The sequence below is a fragment of the Thermobia domestica genome, chromosome 1 (assembly GCF_964235325.1).
Source record: "Thermobia domestica chromosome 1, izTheDome1.hap1.1, whole genome shotgun sequence".
In the NCBI taxonomy this organism is placed as follows: domain Eukaryota; kingdom Metazoa; phylum Arthropoda; class Insecta; order Zygentoma; family Lepismatidae; genus Thermobia; species Thermobia domestica.
The window spans coordinates 164,606,360-164,619,107 of NC_137454.1; the positions used below are offsets into that span (position 1 = coordinate 164,606,360).

The 12,748-nt window shown below is 37.1% G+C and overlaps 1 protein-coding gene across 2 annotated transcripts in view; it reads left to right on the plus strand.

Annotated features, from left to right (window-relative positions):
• The window catches only part of LOC145666739 (uncharacterized), a 114,408-nt gene that overhangs the window by 5,902 nt on the left and 95,758 nt on the right, over window positions 1–12,748 (plus strand). Inside the window, exon 2 of one of the 2 annotated variants that reach the window (XM_081734281.1) lies at window positions 6,264–6,337. The exons of the other annotated variant lie outside the window; for it this stretch is intronic. Within the exon in view, the coding sequence (XP_081590407.1) occupies window positions 6,313–6,337 (25 nt within the window). The 5' untranslated portion in view covers window positions 6,264–6,312. The remainder of the gene's footprint in view (window positions 1–6,263; window positions 6,338–12,748) is intronic. 2 annotated transcript variants of the gene reach the window in all.

The following is a 12,748-nucleotide window of genomic DNA, read 5'->3' on the forward strand; positions in this document are numbered from 1 at the left end:
CCACTTCCAGAAAATATCTGTGGCATCCCCCATTTTCTAAAAGAAAAAAAAATACAATGGGCAACGATAGGTCCGAGGGGTGGCGTGACGTCATGCGTCCCCCAACCTTTTCAGATCCACTTATACCCCTGCCCACAATAACTACATAGATATTTTCGAGAATCTTGTTTCTAATTTATTAATTATACATTTGTGTGAATTAGTTAACGTAAAAATACATGAAACGGGGTAATCGAACCATTGACTTAAATTACAACTGACATTTTTAAAAGTGATTTTTCATATTTTACATATACCTAGTAGAACAGAACTAGGGAGCAGTGAGGGGACCATTAAACATTTGAAAGGACATTTGTCTTTAATGCTTAGCTTACGAGGAAGGTCCATAAACCGTGAGAGTTGAATTTTGATGAAAATTTGTGAAAAGATTCAGGTCGAGTTGCTAAATAACGTAGTAATAGTCACTCAATGCGCAAATGCTTCGTTGATCAGCTACACCTACGCCATCTTGAAATCCAGTAGGCAATGTCCAAGAATACTCTTTTGGCACAAAAATAAATAAAAAAAAAACCTTTTGATAGATCTGACTTCAGTATTGTAAACCAAAGTAGAGAATCTATATGTGGGAGTACTTCCAGTGCATGATCGCCATTTTGAAAGGCGCCATATTGAATCGCGGTCAAATATGATAAAAAGACAAGGGGGACATATGGGGGTATCAAATAGCACTGGAATTTTCTTCTGAATCCATTTGCGCAACCAAAGTTTACATATCTGTTTTCACTTCAGAGTTAAGAGCCCTCTTACCCACAGGAACATATAAAAACTGCGAGTTAGACTTGTGTTATGAAACACGGTCGTGCGCAGGGCCGGCGCGAGGGGGGGTCGAGCCGTGCCACCGCCCAGGGCGGCAAGTCTAATGGGCGGCAACATTTGAAAAAGAAAAGAATACTATCAAAATATAATGCTTCGTAATGGGCTCACATGGAAAAATAAAATTGTGTTCACCTGAGAATGTAATTGAACTTACTTCAATCACATTCAAGAAAATACTCACTCAGGAAATTCTGAGCATTGCTCCTCATTTTCAATTATCAAACTTCTAGCCGCAGGTATCTCGTTCAATATTTCCCTTGGAGCGGCGTAGACAAGATTTTGAGCTAGAGTGCATAAGATTACAAGGTGTCTTTTTATATTTGTTTCTATTCAGTAATGTTCTAACGCTCCGCTCCAAGTATGCAAAATGTACACTCCCACTTGAGACAGGCCGTTCTAGCCTGTAGCATCTAGAAACATTTAGGTTCTTACAGCGAGTTTTTGACCAATTTACAAATTGTTCATTCCGAATATAGTAAATCGTACAGCATATTTTTTCTTGAGAAATGTTTCATTTTTTGTATAGCTAAAAACAGTTTATGACTTTTTTCTGCGTCAGTTCAACGTTGGGCCATACTAAAGGAACATATTAGCAGTCTCACTTTAAAATCATTAACCACCACAAGGTGGGAGAGCCGAATTAATGCTCTGACTCAGTTATCTAATAGGGGAAGTTTATGATGCCTTACTTGAAATAAGTAATGACAATAGAACAGAAAGAATGGTCGCCCATGATTCTCTGTGTATAGCAAACCAGCTGCGTTACTTTCCTTTCCTTTACTCATTCGTTGTCTGATATGACTTTTTACTCCACATAAACATAGCAAAAATCTTCAAAGCATTGATTCTCATGAGTTGGATGCAGTAGGATTTCTTGAAAATATATCTGGGTACTTTGAGAGAAGAAATGATGCAAAGTTTCATTCTTAGTTGATGCGACAGAGTTGGCATCAGCATTAGATATGGATGATCCACGGATATGTAATACAGTGCAAGCTCGAAGTCGAAAGAAGAAGAGTTTCAGTGCGAGGCAGAGGATGAAGCTACAAGATCCACAAACAAGATACAAGATCGATTTTTTTTACGAAGTTCTAACGCTTAGCTATAAGAGAAAGGTTTGAACAACTTAAATATCACGACGAGTATTTCGATTTACTTTACGATATAAGTAATTTTAAAGATATGCCACCTGGAGTTTTGTCTGAAAAGTGTACTAAATTTGCCAGCATTTTAACAAACGAAGAATAGAAGGATATTAACCCCAGTGATTTGAAGGACGAACTGAAAGTGTTATCCGCTATAATTAAGCCTAAAAGTTCACGAAAAGAGACTTCAAAAATAATTAATGAACATAATTTTGCTCCCAATGTCAGTGTTGTACTTAGAATTTTGTTAATCTTACCAGTAACAGTGGCAAGTGGAGAAAGACGTTTTTCGAAACTTAAGCTTATTAAAAACTATCTACGTTCTTCCACATCTGAAGCACGCTTGAGTGGTCTAGCGATGATATCAATAGAACACAAAATTGACTAAAACATTGGACTACGCGAATGTGATAAAGGAATTTGTTTATATCAAATCAAGAAAAGTTTCTTTCAATTAAGGCATGTTAAATTTATGTATCTCTATTGTGTTTTAGTACATTATAAGCCTTAGGCTAATCACTTAGATTTACCGTAATATTTGATTTACTAATTATCTTCTTGCTCCATACTCTATTGAAAACGCCTTTTGATATAAAACAAGCCTAAAAATTAAAATTCTTAGTCATGACTAAAGTATATTTTTTTAATTTCATTTTCTGTATGCGCTGCTGTATATTACCGATATACAGTGAAATCGAGCATACTGAATATTGTGTCAGTATAGAGTCGTTTAAATATTACGTAAGCATTCCAGAAAGGTAGTGCATTTTCTTTGTTTACTTTTCCATTTTATACGTGACTTTAAAAAACACTTGAACGTCATCTGTCAAAATAAGGTTTGCGGATTAAAGAGGCGGCATGTGAAAGCACCGCCCAGGGCGGCAAAATTGCTAGCGCCGGCCCTGGTCGTGCGAGTGTTTGCAGGGTTTTAACTAATGCAGTAGTTAATGCAGTACAATAGCCACTATACCAATCAGATCTTGAGACTAGTAAGATAAATCGTTAATTAAATTGAAATTCATGTAGTGAAAAATGGAATAGCAGCATGCTACAAGTTATACCTATTTCAAAGTGCGATGGAATAGACTGCTGGTGGATAAAACACATAGTACTGACGAGCAGAGAATACCAAAGGGATTGCTCGGATATATATTAGAAAAATGATACACACTGGTGAATATTAGTTGAACGACCAAAATGGTTCGGATTCCCTATAATCAGTAGGTCCACGTCTCCTTTAGCGTAGCAGGCATAAATGTGGATGTTGGACTGAATCAAACCAAAAATCTATTTTAGGCAATTTTCGTGGTCCATTATAGTGTCTTAAGTTTTCTTCTCCAATCTTGAAACCTTAGGCAAAGACCTTCATTGTTGCAGAATATTGCGTTCTTTTCCAATATTCATACTTGACAACCTATAATTTACCATGCATGTTACGAAGTTAAAATACTTTAATGTATTTATTGCCAGTTTGTCTAAATACAATCGATTTATTGCTGACGCATTGAACAATGAAGGGGATTTAAATTATCAGTTCACAGCTCATTCTTAGAAGAAGATACACCTGGAAACTTAGACTTCACTTTTCTTGTGTCTATTCTGCAATTAGTGATAAGAGAATGCATACACGCCTGCTAAGAACAGATGGCAATAAAGATTATTACAAGATTCAATACCAAGTTGCAATCCATAAAACAAGCCTCTTTCTTGCTTTTTCCTTCAATATTAAATAATTAAATATCTGCAACTTTCCACCTTTAAGGATAAAACAATTGCTTATAATAAGGGCAAGGCTAGTTTTCATATCAAAACTGTGATGAATAATTAATTGTAGCAGGTGTTCACTAGTTCGGTGTACAAGTTATATAGCAGAATTTTCATAATGAAAATGCATTCTGTTGTGGATCATGAATTTTGTGCGCCGGTCCTAAAGGACATGCTTGCATATGCATGGCAGAAATGTGGGTACATCACAGGAGCAATAGTTGGTTCATTTACAAATATTCTGGAGCAGTGCCGGATTTACGTATAAACTAAACAAGCTATAGCTCAGGGCCCCATACTCTTGGGGGCCCAAAAATTCAAGGAAAAAATTGAATGTACATTTTCAAAATATAAGAAAAACAATAAATAAAGTAACATCTACATATAGCAACAGTGCTTCGTTTGTGTAGGCCCCTATGATGTAAGTAATGGGGCATCTTCTGCTAGTCTGTTTCGTAAAATATCACTGGTTTCTTCATTTCTGTATATAGCGTCCTACGTTCATCTGGACACATAAAGGGCCCCATTATCTTCAGTAGCTTAGGGCCTCACCAAACCTAAATCCAGCTCTGTTCTGGAGACTAGTAGAAAATAGTGTCGTTGGTCATGAAGATTGTGACGATGTGCACTTGTTAAGTGTTTGTACTGCTCCACGATGCTGTGTGCTAATCACTTCGTTTTGGATCTCCATCATCGCAACTGAAGAGCAAAAGATTAGTAGGTTAATATTTGCTTATGTGCATCAGTTTATATTATTTTTCTAATAATTTTTATATTAATTTTCTAATAACTTCAAGACATATTCCTGTAAAGTCATATGTGCCGTTGCACCTAACTTATATTATACCATTTAAATGCTATGCATACTCGCAACACACATAGACTCATATATTAGCACACTTTGAAATAGGTATAATTTGTTACAGTGCTGCTATTCCATTTTTCACTACAGGAATTTCAATTTAATTAACGATTTCTCTCACTAGCCTTAAGATCTGATTGGTATAGTGGTTATTGTAGATTAAGTGACTACTACTGCATTAGTTAAAATCCTGCAAGTGCTCGCACGACTGCATTTCATAACACAAATTTTACTTGCACAGTTTTTATATGTTCCAGTGAGCGAGAGAGTTCTTAACTCTGAAGTGAAAACAGATATGTAAACTTTGGTTACGGAAATGGACTCAGGAGTAAATTCCAGTGCTATTTGATACCCCATATGACCCCCTTGCCATTTATCATATTTGACCGCGATTCAATATGGCGCTTTATAAGATGGCGATCATGCACTGGAAGTACTCCCACATATAGATTCTCTACCTTGGCTTACAATACTCAAGTAAGATCTATCGAAAGCTTTTTCATTTTTGTGCCAAAAGAGTATTCTTGGACATTGCCAACTGGATTTCAAGATGGCGTCGGTGTAGCATTTCAACGAAGCATTTGCGAATCGAGTGACTATTACTACGTTACTTAACAACTCGAACTGAATCTTGTCATTAACTTTCATCAAAATTCAACTCTCACGGTTTATGGACCTTCCTCGTTAGTAAAGAAAAATAGCACACACACTAATTATATATTGAGCGGCTGTGGTTTAGTTGCTATTTCACTGACTTAGCATTAGAATATGGTAAAATAATATGGAGTTATTATATGCCTAGGTAGATCTACATCGGGCATTCTAAAACTCGCGCCCGTGCTCAACGAAGGGCGATGCTATAGGTAAAATGTAGAGGAAAGTATCATATGATATTTAACCTCTGGGACCTTGTTATGGTGGTATATCTTAACATATAAGGATGTGACAACATCGCAGGGCAGATGACAAAACAAATGTCTAACAGCAAAAGATTGTCATTGCTCGTTGCGAAGTAAGAGTAAGCATGTGAACGAACATCGTGTTCACCAGCCGATTTGTGTTCAAACCAAATTTCTATAAACATTTTTCCATATTCTAACAGTGTCATTAACTCAATCTCACATGTCATGTGTAGATACTGTTTGGCATCTACAGTCACTACTGTATATACCAACCTCAAGCCTGAAACCAGGTCTTACGTGCACTGGAGATGAGTCTCCTAGTCGCCTTTCACGTAAGCAAGGCGATACCATAGGCATAAGTATGTAGCTTCTCGTGTGTTGATTCCCACTTTGTATCATTGTTTCCATTTATATTCATCTTAAAATAACGTTCGCACATAGTTTTAAAAATCGATACTAAATTTCGGTTTTGAAAACCGAAACGGAAAACTGGTTTTGAAAGCCGAAACCTTAAATCGGATTTGATAACCGAATCCGAACTTTGATTTTGAATATCGAAAACTGAAACCGAAAATTAATTTTCCAAAAAATCGATTGGACAGCACTAGTTAATATGAAGTTATTACTTTAAAGAAATTTACTTCTGTTGTACACAGAATATAAGAAGTTGGTTATATGAAATTTATTTACTAACAGTTTTATATCTAATTTCAGAGTTTGTTCTTCTGTTTTTACGTGGAGTTCTGGCTGACTATTGGTAAAAATGTCAAACTTTGGAAATCCATTAGGTAAAACCTTGAACAGTTTGAAATTTATTTGTCACAATTATTTTCTAACACGACACAATCCTTCTAATTAAACTATCTCTAATTTGCGCTCAGGTGAGTTTTGAAAATCGTAAACAGTGATGGCACCAGCTTTCATGGGGAGAGAGGGGGAACAGATAAACTTTTTTTTGGAGGTATCTATTTTTTATATATATCGAAAAAGTATAGTTTTATATTATTTGATCTATTTTAGGATACATGTTTGGGAGGGAGTAGGCGTTGCAACCGGGAGGGAAGGCGTTGCATCCCTTTGTCTTCTTCAGCGTCATTATTGCTTGTATAGTCGCCAACTTAAGTACATACCTTTCCTCTTCATGTTCTTTTAGTACCTTAAGAATAAAATGGGCTAATTTGCATACAGCTTTCTTTAAGTTATAGAGAACATAGTTTTTATGCAAGGTGAACTTGTACGCGCAGCCAAATTGATGTCAAGGTATTGAAAAAAGAGGGATTATACTTATTAACAGATACCTATCGGAAAAAAAAGTAGTTAAAGAACATAGAAGACATGAGGTACGGAAATATTTTGAAGTTATGAGTACCAATTTTTAACAGTAGTTTGATAAATTTTAATACTAGTAATACTTTCAAATTATAGGAGTAAAGCCTGAAAAAAAAATCCTGATAGGTTGGGGGTTTGGCATCAGGTTAGCAGCCGGTTCGTAAAATAAATTGCCAAATCAAATATGGATCTAAAAAGGAATATGAGTGAGAAAATGGCTAGGATGTATCTCTGAAGCGACGCGCGGACCAATTGCCTCAAGGTCGAGAGAAAGGAGCAAGGACTACCCCAAACAATGCACGGAAGGGGCTAAAGAAGTGAATTCAGAAACAGAAGATCAGAATAGTCCGGAACCAGGCAAGTGAAACGTCGAGATCTTGACAGGTAAAAGCAAGTTATCGGAGACGCTGAGAAGAGTACGCATAGCAAGTATCCAGGAGATTAAATGGAAGAGTTCAAGATCAAAGGAAACCGGAACTGGCACAAAGTCATATACACGGGGAACAACAACAAAAGAATGGCGTTGTAATTATCTTGGATAAGAACATGAAGGAGAAATTGGTGTGCGTGAAGAGTAAGCGACAGAATTATAGCAGCTAAGCTTGAGTTAGAAGAAAGATGAACCTTGAATATACTCAGCGCCTGTGCCCCACAAGTTGAGTGTGGTGAAGAGACAAAATAAGAATTTTGGATGGAGCTACATGGTGCTCTGCAGATTTCATCATTACATGAGAAGCTTGTCTTAGTAGGACATCTAAATGGGCATCTAGGACTATCAAAATCAGGATATGAAAGAATACAATGAAAAAATGAAGAGGAAATCTTTAAGTTTTACATCCCGCGGTTATGCCGGCTAGGCTAAAGGAGAGGGTGATGATGAGAAATGAATGAAATGGTGGAATGAAGAAAGTGGGAGGAAACGGGAGAACCCCGAGGAAACCCACGCACACAGTGTTTGTCCACCACAAAGTTCACATGGTGGGGGCTGGAATCGAACCCAGGATCCCAAGTACCAGAGGCAAACGCTCTACCATTTTTTTTTTACATAAAGCTATAACAGCTTAGGACAGATATTCAGTACTCAGTATACGTAAATAATTTGCAAAATATTTGTGAGCTATATTTACAGAAATTTGTTTACACTCAGTTTTAAGAAATATCACATAGGCATATTCATTTCTATACGGATATGTGTCCATGAGATAAAAAGTCCTTTGACCAAGTAATTATGAGACGCTTGGGAAAAAACTTATAGTCTGGGAACAAAGCAGGTTCTCGGCAAATCACACGTATGTGCAGGTTCTCGGCAAATCACACTTAACAGGCGTTGTAATTTAGCTCAGATAGAAGAAGAGTGAACATACAACGTCTGTCTGTGTTCGAGGGTATCTTTCTGATTACAGTGTTGACACATATCCGTAGGGAGTACACCAATACGTTTCAACTTAACTTTAGTAGGTACGAGCTCATTCACTATCGTATACCTGACACTCACGACCGCTGATGTCAACGTGGTGTTATGAATATTGTACCAAATTCTGGACCGATTTTTTGTTGGAAATTTCAGTTGGATACGCGGAACGGTTATTGCAAAAAGGGGCATGGAAGTGTGTGGACAGATAGCGTATATGAGAGTAGTTGGTAGGATCAGATAAAGGAACATAAGACCAACCTTGCATGCAGTGTTGAATATACACCGGCACCTGTTTGAGTGACATCATATTATGAGGATTAGGTGCAGGGAGGGAAGAGATCCAACAAGAAATCCATTGGTGAGTGATTTGATCAGTAACTTGAATTTGTTTATAATTATTAGCTAGAAAGAATGCAGAACATTTTGCCCTGACTGATATTAGGTTCAGGCCCCCACCGTTAAGGGGTAGGGTAACAGTGTCACTCTTGATACGAAAATGATGCCCTGTCCACAGAAATCAACCAATAATGGAATTTATTTTACGAACATACAAATCAGTAATGGGATATATATGAGCGGAGTACTATAATTTAGCACATAGACAACTATTGATATAGCGAATACGTTGGATTAAGTTTAAGTTGCGCAATTTGTGATTTAGACTGAGCATACGTAAAATTTGAATGAGAGGATCCCAAATATGTTCATAATGAATACTGTCCGAATTAGAAAATGTGATGCCCAGGATTTTCACTTAAGAAACCATTTCAATGTTGGTAAATGGTAGGGGTATGTCGTCCATAATCCAAGAATGAAATGGCAACACTTTCGTTTTTTTTTTTTTTGAAATTAAGCATTTCGTCACTAACAGCACTAAAATGTTGTAACTGATCAATAATATAGTGAAATTGTTGTAGAGTGGTACAGCTAAAGTTAATAGCGTCTGCAAAGGCAGTAAACTGATATATTTTGCATTCAGATCAGGTTGTATATACGAAGCTAACTTATATAATAAAGATTTTAGTGCGAGGCCAAACAGAAACATAGAGAGGGGGCAACCCTGTAGTACACCTTTCTGTATTGGAATGGGAGCAGTAGGAAAACCATTTAATTGACGCTTAGCCGTGGCTGTGCTATAAATGTGAGTGAGAAAGTTAAGGAAGTCCTCCGAAAAATTATACGCTCCTAGCACAGCAAACAGAAAGGCATGAATTAAGCGATCAAATGCATTTTGAAAATCAAGGGATATCAGGCAAGCCGGTTTTATAGCAAACGTAAAATAACCTACAACATCTCGAATCTTGGTCACCGCATAATAAACATTCTTATGTTGATTGAGAGCAGCCTGAAATGGACTAATTTTGTCTTAAAATATTGATTTGAGGTGGCGCACTAGAACTTTATTAAACAATTTGAGATCGGTGTTGAGCAAGGTGATTGGCCGATATTGTGTGACATCAGAAGACTTAGGAATAAAGATAACATGACCATCATTTTGAAGGAAGTGCGGAGTGGCATAGAGTTTATTATATAAAGATAACATGTCCACGCCTATGATATCCCAATATTATTGATAGAATGTGTACGGCAAACCATCACTTCCAGGACAAGAGGTAGGATTACATTGCTTAAGCGTGTGAAGTATTTCTGCTTCCGTCAGTGGTGCAGTTAAGGTCTGGTTACCAGATGCCGATAATTTTGGGAGGAACATATTTAAGTAATCTTGATACCCGTTGGTAGGTTCGTAGTGGCAGCATATAATGTTTTATAACTGTCAAGAAAGACTTTTTGAATGTCAGGGAGGACCGTAAGTTTGGTATTATTACGATTCAGGGTGTCAATCACCCTCCCAACACGACGTTTATGTTGTGCCATATAGTGATAAAAGGTAATGTGTTCATCGGGCAGACAGTCTCCGTCTGGCAGGGTATGAGCATATTTGAGTACATCATTAGCATGAAGTTGTTTTATCCATGCCTTCGTTTTGTGAATGGCAATCATATTTTGCGGGAAGCTGGCAGGATCCAAAGTTCATGAAGCACTCTGTAAAGATACGCTAGAGTTTCACACTGTTCTCGTTTCTTTTCAGCTCCTTGCCATTTGAAAAAATTTCTTATTTGAAGGTTCGCATATTTGACCCATCAATCATTTAGTGTCGGGTAGTAGTGACGTTGTCGGAGTCAGTACGTCCATTTAGTTCTAAATAAACATTTCGTGTCGGCTTCAGTGAGTAATTGAGTATTCAGTTTCCAAGCTGTTCTTTCATAGGTTGTAGAAACACCTAGCACAAATTTACATGTCCAAATTACTGCGGCATGGTCACTAAACGGGATTAATTTCAAATGAATATCAATGATAGATGATACTAAATTAGTAGATGCCAAAACTCGGTCCAACCCACTACTCATAGCAGAATTCTTTAAAGTGAATTGGAGATCTCGCTGGTGGTATACCCAGACGTCCTTGAAAGGTATGGACGAAACTAACTACTGTAGGGTAGGGGAGGGAATAAACTTTCCAGTGGTATCTATAGCTCTAAAGACAGAACTAAAATCTCCTGCAAGTATTATGTTAGTCGGAACATTTGGAAGCAATGGTAAGATTTCAGTAGAGTAAAACTGTTCCCGTTCTAATCGATTATTAGTGCCAGAATACGCATAAATATTAATGAGAATAATATTGTCACAAGTGATGGTAATACCCCGGTCAGACGTCAAATAAACAACATTTGAGACCTCTATACCTCGTTTACATAATATAGCTGTATCCCGGTGCGCTGGTTCTATATTTACATATGCAATATATTGGGGTAAAAAGTCAAATTCTTCAAACGCCACTTCTTGTAATAAAATAAAGTCAGTCGATGATTGGTTGATAAAGCTTCGTAATAGATTGTGATTAGCATCACTTTGAATACCATTGAGATTTAATGTAACATACGATTGAACATTTGACTTACGAACTTCTTGCATTGACATGGATATAGTACACAGTAACAACAGAAACAAAAAAGAGGGAAATGACTTCTCTGGTACGTTTCTTAACAGACGGCACATTTCTAAACAACCTATATAACAGCATATAATAGAAAGACCATGTAAATAAAGCTGTGCTATTGCAGTCATTATTACATAAATCTTACCTTAGAGACAAAATTACTAAAAGACAGTGAAACCATCACAATCTCGAAAGAAAAAACAGAGAGAAAAGGGCTGTTTGGTGTGTTGTTGGTCTCGTATCTGAAACGTGTAAGATCGCAGAACGATATAAACACATGGAACATGGTTTCTTGCGAAGTTACTGGCTAACATTGTTATCACCATTTGCTGGAGTGAGGGAAGATACTGCACTAGAAGGCACACGAATAAAGCACTTATTATGTCGTTCCGTTTATTAGATACTTTTGTTTTCCTCTTCTTGGACACGTTTTCACTTTTCACTGGCTGTAACGGAGGTTCTAATATAACAGGGGGAGCCACATGTGCTTCTTGGGTAATAGACGCTTCAGGATGCTTGCAGTCGGGCGAGAGGTCAGGTGTCAGGGTCGTTGCAGTAGTGGGAATCGGCCTGGAGGTGGCATAATTGGCACTGCCCTCTTTACTCTGCTTCTCGGATACAGCTGACTGAAGAGATTCAGTGTTGACAGGCAACTGAGGAAAATACCTGTCATCCTGTTAATTAAGAGCTGATGGGAAGCGGGTGCTCTCTAATACCATGGGTTGGGCATTAGAAACCGTTGGCAACAGTAAATCGGGTGAAGAAGGGGAGTAACTTGAAGTTGTCGGCATCTTACCACTGAAAAGTTCAGTCATCTTAAATTCCGTAGTGGCTGAAGTAGATATAACTTGGGGTTTAACTTTCCGTGGGCAGGCGCTTGCGACGTGGTTAGGGGCCAAACAATTAAAACATGTAGGAGGTTGACCTTGACGCATGACACTAGCACGACACCCACGAACCACAATTTTAGAGGAATATGTTTCCCTAAAATCATTTGAACTAATCTATTGTCATTATGAACTGAAAATGGTAACGTACTGGACCACATTTCCTCCATGATATTTATTTATTTAACACACACACCTACTACAGAGCTAATTGCTCCAATTGCAACAGGTGAATACAAATTCAATATACAATTGTGAAATTGCTAAATGATCTATTAGATTAAAATAAATATAAGAAGAAAACAGAAAAAAGAAAAAAGTCTAAAATAGCAACATTCATGCAGGCTATTTTTTCTTTTCTTTTCTGAATGCAATAACATAATCATTACATTACATAAGCAGGGTTCCAAAACAATTGAATCAATTTTATACACTATTATTCCAGATTTTATAATATAATTATGTTTCTTACAAAGTCTCACAAGTTGTGAATTTTTATGGGAGATTGTTTTAGATTTAGGTACAACAAATGGTAATCGTACTCTTAAAGATTTACTAGTGCAAAATTGTAA